The sequence below is a fragment of the Felis catus genome, chromosome E3, assembly GCF_018350175.1.
Source record: "Felis catus isolate Fca126 chromosome E3, F.catus_Fca126_mat1.0, whole genome shotgun sequence".
Classification (NCBI taxonomy): Eukaryota; Metazoa; Chordata; class Mammalia; order Carnivora; family Felidae; genus Felis; species Felis catus.
The window spans coordinates 21,397,640-21,409,782 of NC_058383.1; the positions used below are offsets into that span (position 1 = coordinate 21,397,640).

Consider the following 12,143-nt stretch of genomic DNA (forward strand, 5'->3'; position numbering starts at 1 on the left):
GATGTTGAGGCACGTGAGTTCTGCGGGCCTTTCACTGTCTCCAAATTTTCTAACTTCTACTCTGGAATTAATCTAGCGTCCCAGAGATAGATAATTGGACCGTACGATTTGGGTCTCATGGAGTTTCACATCGGCATTAAGGCACAGGTTTGTGTCAGAGGGCCCTGGGGCAGGCCCTCCATAGCCCGGCCCCCAGCATTCACAGAGATCCCACTGACGAGGCCCAGGAGAAGCTTCTCGGGGCTCTATGTAGGAAGGGGTGTGCCTCTCTGGAGCACGAGGCTGGCTGTGATTTTCTGGAAGCTGGAGCGTGTTTCTGTCTCTGTGAGGACTTGCGGGAGTCAGATTTGCAGCCCAGCAGTACCTATGCCGACAATAAAATACGCACAGCTGGGGCACCTGGGTGGCTCAGTCGGTTGAGCGTCTGACTTCAGCTCAGGTCATGATCTCACGGTTTGTGAGTTCGAGCCCCACGTCGGGCTCTGTGCTGACAGTTTGTGGAGCCTGGAGCCTGCTTCCGATTCTATGTCTGTGTTTCCCTCTCTGTGCGCCTCCCCCGCTTGCACTCTGTCTGTCTAAAATAAACATTAAAAAAAATACACACATCTGAGGGCCTTTTGTAATTTTTTAAGCTTATGTTCCACTCCCCAAAGTACTTATTTTTGCCTTTTGTGATGAAGGAGTTTCATCAGCTGTCTCAATCCTTTCTGTGGAACGAGGAGGGATATAAAAAAGTAAACTAAAATTAAAATATTTTACCCACAGAAGACATTTTATACAAAACCGTCTGTACCTCCCCCCCAAAAAGTAAAAAAACTCTTAAAATGAAGATATAGTTTGATTCTGCTTTGAACTTCATAAATTTTCTGATATTATGTAAACATATTCTCCGTGCAGTGGAGCAAACACAATCAAAATGACCCCACACTCGGTGGCCGATGACCTAAAAGCTTTCCAATTTCTTTCTCTCTTGCCCATCGGGGATTATTACAAAAGCCAGAAATCCAGATATTTTGTTTCCTAGCCCTTCTTGCAAGGAGGCCAAGTTCCAGGGTGGCCAGATTTAGCAAATAAAAATAGGGGACACCCAGGTAAACGTGAAGTTCAGACAAGCAACATACAACTTTCTTGGTATAAATATGTTCCACATTACATGGGACATACTTACACCTTAACAATTCCGTGTTGCTTGCCTGAAATTCAAATTTAGCTAGGCACCCTGTATCTTATTTGGCAATGCTACTCAGTTCCCACCATGAGATATAGGCAACGTATATTCAGGCACATTTGGGAACAAATTCATTCTGAATAAAACGATGGAGACCACTGAAGAAAAGACTCACCTTTCTTCCTACCCGTGAAGGCAGCTGTGATGCCTGGCAGTCTAGCAGCTACTTTATGATCATAAGGTAACAAAGAAAAGATTGAGAGTCAACATCTTGATGAAGACAGAGCACAAAGAGCAAACTGACGTCCTTAATGATATTCTCCAATATTTTATTACTGAAATTGAAAGCATTCCAGATACCCCTGGATGTTTTGGGTTTTTGTTTGACTGGGTTTTTTTGGGGGGGCGGGGGGTTGTTTCATTTTTGTTTTTTTAGCCATTTCTGCTACTAGTTATTCAAAAGCCTCACAAAGAACTGTAAGATTTTGGAGAAAGGGGTCACTCTTCATCACTGACATCTAGAACGGCCCCCAAATGGGAAACAAGCCAATCTGATAAATGTGGAAGTTTATCAGGAATAAATGAGCCCTGCTTGGGATTTTCCTTCTCCCTCTCTCTCTCTGCCCCTCCCCCACTTGTACTGTCTCTCTCTCTCAAAATAAATAAACTTAAAAAAATTTTTAATTTAAAAAATGAAATGAAGTCGGTAGGTACTTTAATGGACATTTCATAACACAATGGTCAACAGTAATGGTGTTATCATTTGCCTTGAACAGAAGGTAATCCAAAAAAATAAGTTCTAGGGAAAAGAGAAATATAATGGAAGCAAAGCAAGGCATTTTGAATTTTAGCCAAATTCTGTGGCTGCCTCAGTTCACAAAGTGCTAACACACTGATAAAAACCAACACCAAAACATTAGGAACAATCTGCCACAGTGCAAATGAAATGTGTCAAAAAGCAATACTCACTTTTCCTACTAGTAATGTGCTATAATATTTTCTATTCTATTCTGCATCTTTCTAAACTAGTGGTTTTGATCCATTACATGGATTCACCACGTGGCTTGGTCCCACATCTTCAAAACCACTGGATTAATGAATGTTTTAGAAGTGTTAAAAACACACCGGTACCTGGAGCACCTGGGTGGCTTGGTTGGTTGGGCGTCCGACTTCAGTTCAGGTCATGATCTCACGGTTTGTGGGTCTGGACCCCGCGTCGGGCTCTGTGCTGACAGCTCAGAGCCTGCAGCCTGCCTCGGATTCTGTGTCTCCCTCTCTCTCTCTCTGCCTCTCCCTGGCTTGTGCTCTCTCTCAAAAATAAATAAAAACATTTAAAAAAAATTTTTTTTCAAACACACCAGTACCAGCCTGAGAGCTTCCCTTGAACTTTATTTTTGAGAGAGAGAGAGAGAGCACTTGAGCAGGGGAGGGACAGAGAATCCAAAGCAGGCTCCAGGCTCTGAGCTGTCAGCACAGAGCCCGACGCAGGGCTTGATCCCACAAACTGAGATCATGACCTGACCCGAAGTCAGATGCTTAACCGACTGAGCAACCCAGGCGCCCCGTTCTCTTTGAATTTCTTAAGATTCAAAAGATCCCGGAGGTGGGAAGGGGAGCAGCTTCCTCACTGCCGTCCTGCACGTGCAGGTTCAGGTTCCAGACCCCAGGCAATAGCCAGAAAGCTCAGCAGGGATGGACAGACCTTCTGTTTCCTGACTGGGGAGGCTTCCTGGGCCCTATTCGTCTGTACAACTGGATTAGTATCCTGTGGCTCCTGTAACAAACCAGCACAAACTCAAACAGTGGTGGCCTCAAACACTAATATTCTCTTACAGATCGAGAGGCCAGAAATTCGGAATCCACTTCACTGGGCTCAAGTTGTCAGCGACACTGATTCCTTCTGGAAGCTCCAAGAATCTGTCTTCCTGCTCTTCCCAGCGTCTAGCGGCCGCCTATGTTGTCAGCTTTGCCCTTTCCTCATCTCCAAAGTGCACTGCTGTTCTCTGTCTCCACCATCACACCTCCTTCTCCTCCCACCCTCCCGCCTTCCCTTGTAAGGACCCCGTGACTGCACTGGGCCCGCCTGGATAATCTCCCCATGTCAGTCAAGGTCCTTAGCTTAATCGCACCTGCGAACCCCATTGGCCATACGAGGTGAGACATTCACAGGTTCAAGGGACAGCAGCAGACGTTTCAGGGGCCTTCACCCAGCCTGCTGCAATAACCAAGATAGGTTGAGGCAGGCACGTGCCTCAGCTGGAGGTGGAGGTCGAGGTCAAGGTGCCAGGTGTGACATCAGTTGCCACAACACAAGCACGCGGGAATAAACCCCCAAATGGACGCTGGGGTCTGAGCGGAGTCTGACTCACAGGGAGCAAGCCAAGGCTGGAGGAAGATTCGGGAGCTTTGGTTCTGGCTGACGTGGTGGTGAACCAGAGCCCTCCCAGGGGAGCAGCACACGAGCAAGTGCAGAGGACCAAAGGCAATTGGCAACAGAGATTTATTTAAACGGTAAGCCAACGGGCACAGCAGGTGGTGCGACAGCCCTGGGAAGTGAGGTCTGTCAGGGTGTGGGACGAGCCCAGGGCTGGCCACCGCCCAGGAAACGTGGCCAGTCCACTCTGGGAAGGTTGGTGGCAGCAGCTCCCAGCTCGGCCTGGGCTTCCAATAGATTAGTAAGTGATTTCCTTCAAACCTGAGGAGGGGAAACACACAATACTGTTAGCAGACTCACACTGTAGGGCAGAGAAAGCAGGCAGCGGCAGGAGAACGAGGCCCTGCTGGACCCCACGCCCCTGGCGACCGGCTCGGGGGCACAGGCCACACGCCTCATCGTGGCAGCTCTGGTCTCTGGCGTGGTTCGAGATCAGCCGCGAGGAAACAAGAGACTGGACAAGGCTGTGTGTGCAGGGGTGACAAGGGGATTAAGAGAGCACGGTCACAGCTCACGGGCTCTCTGCAGGTAACGCCCAAAGTCTACCCTTTCAGTAATGAACTCTGAGCAAGTGCAGACACAGGGTGGTTCTTCACCTCACACATACAGCACCCGTGTCACAAAGCTGCCCCTGACACAGAGGTGTTCGGTGTATTAAAAAACTTTATAAAAACTAGAATCAGGGGCGCCTGGGTGGCAGTCGGTTGGTCGTCCGACTTCAGCTCAGGTCATGATCTCACCGCTTATGAGTTCCAGCCCTGCATCAGGCTCTGTGCTGACAGCTCAGAGCCTGGAGCCTGCTTCGGATTCTGTGTCTGCCTCTCTCTGCCCCCTCCCCCCCGCAACTCGCACACTGTGTCTCTCTCTCAAATATAAATAAACATTTAAAAAATTATAAAAAATGAAAACTAGAATCGGCTTCGCAGTATTCCGGACAAACTACGTTTCCAAAAGTGTGGGAAAGTTGAGTCAATCTGGACACAGTAGCCTCAGGACAGAATTTTTACAAAGCTGTTAAAATTATCCTCAGTGCAAGTTTTTCATAGCAAGGGGAGATGGCTGTCACAATACTAAATGGAGAAGATCAGGACTCCAAGTTACACAGCACAGGAAGTCAGTTCTGCTAAAAAGAGCACGGTAGCTCGAAAAAGAGTGGAAGGAAAGAGCTACTAGGGTTCTCTCTGAGTGACAGGCACGCAGGCAATTTTCCTCTTCTTTTAGAAGCTTGTCCTCTTACGTTGTAGAAGCTTCCAAAGTCTACAAAGAATCACGTTGTTTTTAAAATTGGGGGGGGGAGGGGAATGACAGTATAAAACCCCATGCATAAATCATTTTAAATAAAAAGACACATTTAAAAGGATTTTTTGGGCTGAACTGCTCGGTAAATTTATAAACTACTGGAATGATAAGCCCCAGGGAGAAGACTGACAGCTACATATCAACATGGGATTTTCGCACAGGAGAAAAGTTCTGCCCTCGCTCCGTCAAGTTCTGTGTTTCGTGTGGGCTCCCTGCCTCAGGCTGTATGTCATCGGACCGGCTGCAGGATGACCTCTGCAAGAAGTGTGAAGGGCGGCTACTCCAATCAAGGCCAAAACTGGGATCTAACATGGTCTCCACGAGGCTCTGAGAGATGCCCTAGGGGATGACCCCCCAGAAGAAGCGAGACCAACATGGGCCCCTTGTAAATGAGGAACTGGGTCAAGACCGAGGAAACAAGAAACACAGAGACGAGGATCCATGCTCCCTCCACAGCCTTCTTCTGCCAGGCTAGAGGACTTCACCTTAATCATAGGAGGTAAGAGGTGGGGCGCCTAGTGGCTCAGTCAGTTAAGTGTCTGACCTCGGCTTGGGTCACGATCTTATGGTTCATGGGTTCAAGCCCCACGTCAGGCTTTGTGCCAACAGCTCTCAGCCTGGAGCCTGCTTCAGATTCTGTGTCTCCCTCTCTCTCTCCCCTTCCCTGCTCACACACTCTCTCTCTCTCAAAAATAAACATAAAAAAGAGGCAAGAGGGAGAAATTCGACCCGCAGCTGCATGGGTTTGCTGGAGACACAGATGAGGACATATCCTCATATGTGTCTAGGTTATGTCTAGCAAACCTGGTTATAAGGTGATTAACCAGACAAACAGTGGTTACTTATATTAAGATTACTGCTTTCGACTCTCAAGGTCTTTTTCCCTTCCAACTGAGGAAATGCCACGAGACTGCTAAAGCGTCGTAGGTTTGTTAGTGTGGTCCACATGACTTATTTGAACAATTCACCTGGTTTCTGTGCTATGAAAACACGGAGGAGGGAACAGCTAGTTTTCTGCATAGGCTCATGAACACACACATACGATACTCCAGTTTTTCCAGGCATGTCTTATATTCTTCGGAGAGAAAAAGGTCCCCATTTCTAGGTCCAATCAACAGATGTAAAACCACGTACCTAGTTCACTTCCTCCTTTGCTTGCCCAACAAAGGCAGTAATGTTTCATGAGCTGTTCAAGCAGCTCCATTTCATCCAGGAATTCAAGTGACTCTATTCTGGGGAGAGAATAAAAAACAGAGTATGAATTTATGCAAATGAAAATGAACATGATGACCGAAAGTTTAGGGATATGGAAAGATGTTCATATTTATACTAAGAGGAAAGAAGGATATGAAATAGTGTATATGGTATGGTTCCATTTTACTTTTGTTGTACAAAAATATACCATAAGAAAAGTCAAAGGACAAATGAGAAACTAGAAAAAAATATTAGTATACAAATGACAAAGGGTAGATTTCCTTGCCATGTAAAGAACTGGTACACGTCATGAGAAAACCTGTTTTAATTTTTTTTTAAATAAAAAAAAAATTTTTTTTAATGTTTTTTTTGAAGGAGAGGAGTGTGAGAGTAGGGAGAGAGACAAAGAGAAAGGAAGACACAGAACACAAAGCAGGCTCCAGGCTCTGAGCTGTCAGCACAGAGCCTGACGCAGGGCTCAAACTCGCGGACTGCAAGATCATGACCTGAGCCAAAGTCGGATGCCCAACCGACTGAGCCACCCAGGCGCCCTCCTTTTTTTTTTAAGTAGGCCCCACACCCAATGTGGAGCTTGAACTCACGACCCTGAGATCAAGAGTCAGTTGCGTGCTCTACCGACTGTACCAGCCAGGTGCGCCCCCCCCACCCCGCATTTAAAATGTACACCCTTTCACTCGGCAGTTCTGCCTTTAAGAGTTTACCCTGTATGTACAAAGGTGTACGTTCCAGAATATTGACTGCAGCCTCACAGCTGCATCATAGCTGTAACCGAGGAGAGCTGGGTTCAAGAGGTTATGGCGCACTCACACAACTGGAGGATATGCAGCTATCTGAAAGAATGCAATGGGTCTGTGTGCACCGACCTGGAACAGTCTCTAAGGCTTCCCGTGGAATTCGAAAAGCAAACTGTAGAGTACATAACGTGCAGAGTGCGCTGCTATCTACGTAAAGAGCAAGTGGGGGACATACGTGCTTCCACATGCATAGCTCACTTCTGGAAGACACAGGCAAGGGCACTTGTCTCTTGAGAGAAGGTGGTAGACTCGTGGTGAGGGGAGCAGGATGGAAGGGTTGGTCTTTGTACTCCACACTGTCGTCTTCTGTTTTATCATGTGCTTGTATGATTTTTTTCAAAAGAGCATTTAAATAGAAGCTTTAAAATATATACACAAAGAGGCGCCTGGGTGACTCAGTCGGTTAAGCGTCCGTCCAGCTCTTGATTTTGGCTCAGGTCACAACCTCACAGTTCACGGGTTCAAGGCCCTCACCTCGGGCCCTGCACTGACATCATAGAGCCGGCTTGGGATTCTCTCCCTCCCTCCCTCTCTCGCTGCCCCTTCCCCACTCGCGCTCTCTCTCTCAAAATAAAAATAAGTTCAAAGAAAAACTCTGCAGGCAGACTTTTCCCTCTCAGAAGCCCTTGGGCAATGTCATCTCCCTCCTCCAAAACACAGGGATTGTGCAGAATTGCCACCGCACAGGGTGCTCTGGGAGTGCGACAGGTGTGACTTCTCGTTTTGACCAAAATAACCTGCTTTGGCACAAACCCTATCTCCGTTAGTGGCTAATGAGTTCCTCTCAAGGTGCTATGGTTTAGCGTGTATTAGCAGATTAACATGGTTCAAAATATATCTAGTGAGGGTTGGAGGTTTGAGGTTTGTTTTGTGTTTGTGTTTACATTAAAGACAGTTATGGGGGTGCCTGGGTGGCTCATTCGGTTAAGCGTCCGACTTCAGCTCAGGTCACGATCTCGCGGTCCGTGAGTTCGAGCCCCGCGTTGGGCTCTGGGCTGATGGCTTGGAGCCTGGAGCCTGATTTCGATTCTGTGTCTCCCTCTCTCTCTGCCCCTCCCCCGTTCATGCTCTATCTCTCTCTGTCTCAAAAATAAATAAACATTAAAAAAAAAAAAAAAAAGACCGTTATGTCTTTAATCAATCAAAATTGTTCACCGTGAAACTAACTCTCACCAATCCGCACCTGCTCGCTTCAGCTTGAGGCAATCTGCTGTAGACTTCCATCATGTTGACGGCTGATGCTGTTTCCCACCCATTCGACAGGAGCCGTTCTTTCTAGAATGTACAGTGGAGAGAAAAGGGAAGGCATAAGGCACCGTTGTACAAATCCAAGGCACTCTTGGAGCACATGAGAATTTCTCTTAGATGACTCCTTTTTCAAAAGCCCATCCCGGCCCCCATCTTTCTTCTTTGTCTTTCCCAATTTTCTGCACCGAACATGCATTGTTGTCATGGGAGAGAAGTCACTAATGTATATTTAAAGAGAAATAAAGGAAGGAACTTCTCCGTGAGCAAGAGTGTTTGGATGCGTTCGAGGGGTAACGTGACATATCTCACCTATTTAATAGGGGCAGGGGTGGGTGGTGTCTCTTCAGCAAAAAAAATAAAAGAAAAAGAAAAAAAGAAAAAAAAAACAAACAAACTAAAAAACAATAAATAAAAGATATTTAAAGTCTCTATTACAGATCCTAAGAAATGTAAGGGACGTGTCAAGTACAAAGTTTGGACCGTGTTTGGATCCTGTTTCAAACACACCACCTATAGAATTTTTTTCTTTTTTTTTTTTAAACAACTGGGCAAACCCAAACACGAACTGTGGAGTGGGTGCTATGGAGGAGTTTCGGCTGATGTGTGAGGTAGATAATGATGTTACCATTATCCCGGGGTGGGGGAAGAAAATGCTTACTGGTAGGAGATTCACATGGAAGTATTTATGGGGGTAATGCTATAGTCTCTGGATGTGCCTTAAAATATTCCAGTGACAACACCGACGAAAAATGGGGATAAATAAAACAATATTGAAAGATGTGAATCACCAAAGTTGGCTGGTGGGACATGGGTTTTCGTCCTACCGTTCCCTCTACTTTCATGTTGTTTGAAAATACGCCTACTGAAAAACTGGAATAAGAGGGTATGGGAAATGTGAATGTGTCTTTTCCAAACCAAGATGGCGGCCCAGGTCTTGGACTTCTTTAGCGTGACGAACCAGTGGCCCACGTGGACCCCCAGCTGCCTGTTCAGGTGGGCACTCGACGGGGCTTCTCACATTCTCTGATCTGAGAAGGGAGTGTGCCCTTCCCTGGGGGGTTAAGGGTACCAAAGGATGTCCCCGCCCTGCTCTCCGACCTGTGACTCTAATGACTTGCAGGTCTCCACTCCCGCCAGGTCACACTGTCGCCTCCGCAGGTTTTCGATCATGATCTGTCCGAACCGATCGTCCATGTTCACCTGGGAAGGGAAAGAGGAGGCTGGGCAATGCCAGAAGGGCTTCTCGAATACGCAGAATCAGACAACAGTATTCTGTTTCTGAGCCGTCAAGGCCGATGTTTGCTAATACCCAGTGCAGTCAACGGAGTCGGGTGCAGGCACGGCACGCAGGGCCGACGAGAGCGTCGTCTGCTGCCGCCCCCTGCGGGGCAACCGGGCGGTGTGCGCTCGGCCGGGGAGCCGGTCAGACCACTGACCGGCTGCTCCACAGGTAGACTCCCACGTGCACGCCAGGTGCAAGAGGGTTTACTCCGCAGCATGATGTGTAACGGGCCCTATGACGGAAAGGACTCACGTGCCCACCCGCTGGGGTTAAAGCAGCTGTGGCGTGGTCGTTTAATGAAATATTGCATCGCCATGAAAACAGCAAGAGGACATCCAAGTAGACGTAGGTACAGATGTAGACACACATACAGACACAGACACAGATGTGGAATGATTCTCAGATAACAGACTCTGGAAAAGTACAGTACAGAGGGATGTGCATAACATGCTCCTGTCTGCCCTTAAGAAAAAAAAATCTCTAGCTACATTTACACATGCACAGAATAATTCTGGAATCTGGCAGTGTTGCTTCCCAGGTTGGAGGACTCACTAAGGTCCGGGGTAGAAGAGACTTCCCTTTCCCTGCATACCCTTTTGTACTATTTGATTTTTTTTTGAAGCTTTGCATGTGGTGTTACTTATCTAATGAGAAACCACTTAAAACCCCCTTCTTACAATGTTTATTCATTTTTGAGAGAGACAGAGCATGAACGAGGGGAGGGGCAGGGAGAGAGGGAACCACAGAATCCGAAGCAGGCTCTCCAGGCTCCGAGCTGTGAGCCCAGAGATCGACGTGGGGCTCGAACTCATGAGCCGTGAGATCATGACCTGAGCCAAAACCAGATGCTTAGCTGACTGAGCCACCCATGTGCCCCCCATTTACCACTTCAAAAAAACCATTAACGTATCTATATGCACAAATGTCACAAAACGTACATAATACACTGCGCACTATTATTACTTTGTCCCAAAACGTCAACAGTTTACTATACGAAATGATTCCCAGAGCTCCTGTGACAACGGTGGCAGGCAGGAAGCAGCATCACTCTCTCTTGGTGGACGTGTGAGGCTTACGTGGCACGGATGGTCACACTGGGTGTCTGTGAGCACATGCTCCATCGTCTTCCTGCCTGGGTCTGAATCCTGGCCTGAAACCTACCAGCCGTGAGGCCGTGCGGCCGTGGGCAGCAAGCTGTCCAATCCCTCTGTGCTTCGGTCCCCTCACCGGCCACACCCGCCACACCCCGGTTACTGTGACAAGTAGGTTAATACAGGTCACACTCATGGAAGGTGCCTGCTATATAGCAAGCAACTTCTACAAGTTCGCTACCCTTATTATATCAGTACTGAAATCTGCATCACTCAGGGCGCCTTGGTCGGTAAGCGACCGACTCTTGATTTTTGGCTCAGGTCATGATCTCACAGTTTGTGGGTTTGAGCCCCGCACTGGGCTCTGTGCTGACAGCATGGAACCTGCTTGGGATTCTGTCTGTCTCTCTTTCTATGCCTACCCTGCTCGCTCTCTCTCTAAAAAATAAATAAATATTTAAAAAAAATTTTTTTTCATCATTCATGTGGTTTTTGTCATTTTAAAATACTGATTAGGAAATCATGGAAGGCATGTGAGCAATTAGTACACCTGAGGAGGCTGATGGTTTGCATTTGTTAGGAAATTGCCGAATTAAGTTAAAACGGACACATCCCCAGGCTTGCTCCCAAGTGACTGGGTCCGTGGTCAAGATTCACTTCATCCACCATTGCTATATGATGTTGAATAAGAGAATGCACGAATGAAACAAGGTGAACAGAGCAGGGTGAACACCCACAATGTGTGAAAACAAAGCAGAATTCAGGGGCACCTACGTGGCTCAGTCGGTTAAGCGGCCGACTTCGGCTCAGGTCACGATCTCACAGTTCGTGAGTTTGAGCCCCGCGTCGGGCTCTGTGCTGACGGTTCAGAGCCTGGAGCCTGTTTCAGATCCTGTGTCTCCCTCTCCCTCTATCCCTGCCCTGCTCGCGCCCTCTCTCTCTCTCTCTCAAAAATAAACGCTAAAAAAAATAAGATAAATTTAAAAAAGAAAGCAAGCAGAATTCATTTTCCCCAGTCCTGGTATCCTGCAAGCAAAGACAGATTCCCAGGATTTACAGAAGCCAGATGAGGCCAGCTACCATTATGTCCATTCACCAGGACTGAAGACTGAGTCTGAGGAATGCCCCCAGTTACACAGAGGGAAGGAAGAAAACTCAACCGAGAACCACCTCTACAGGAATGTGGCCTGGAGCATGAAGGGGTGAGAAAGTCAACCAAGGTCTAGCCTTAGATCCGTCCACAATTATGTGACACGGGGCAAAGCCTTTACTGCTCTCATCCGTAATGGAATTTAAAAATAAAATGAGATGAAAAAGATAAAATCAATAAACTTGAAATAAGCAATGAAATTAGCCACCATGTATTCAGTCACGTGCCCCCCGCTACACATCATCTCATGAACTCCCATAATAGTCCAGAGAAGTTATCCCTTTATAAACAAAGCCCTGGCGGGGGCACCGGGGTGGTTCAGTCACTTGAGCGTCCATCCAACCCTTATTTCGGCTCAAGTCATGATCTCACAGTTCGTGGGATCAAGCCCCGCGTCAGGCTCCAGGCTGCCAGCACAGAGCCTGCTTGGGATTCTCTCCTCCCCCCCCCACCCCCACTCCG

General features: G+C 47.5%; 1 protein-coding gene across 3 annotated transcripts in view; it reads right to left on the reverse strand.

The window, feature by feature from the left end:
* Positions 1-3,650: 3,650 nt before the first annotated feature.
* LCMT1 (leucine carboxyl methyltransferase 1) overlaps positions 3,651-12,143 on the reverse strand; it is a 41,232-nt gene continuing 32,739 nt past the window's right edge. For all 3 annotated transcript variants that reach the window (XM_045047533.1, XM_045047534.1, XM_045047535.1), the window contains 4 exons: positions 9,257-9,358; positions 8,094-8,185; positions 6,036-6,133; positions 3,651-3,863 (listed from right to left, as the gene is read on the reverse strand). In XM_045047533.1, the coding sequence (XP_044903468.1) occupies positions 3,841-3,863; positions 6,036-6,133; positions 8,094-8,185; positions 9,257-9,358 (315 nt within the window). In that variant the 3' untranslated portion in view covers positions 3,651-3,840. The remainder of the gene's footprint in view (positions 3,864-6,035; positions 6,134-8,093; positions 8,186-9,256; positions 9,359-12,143) is intronic.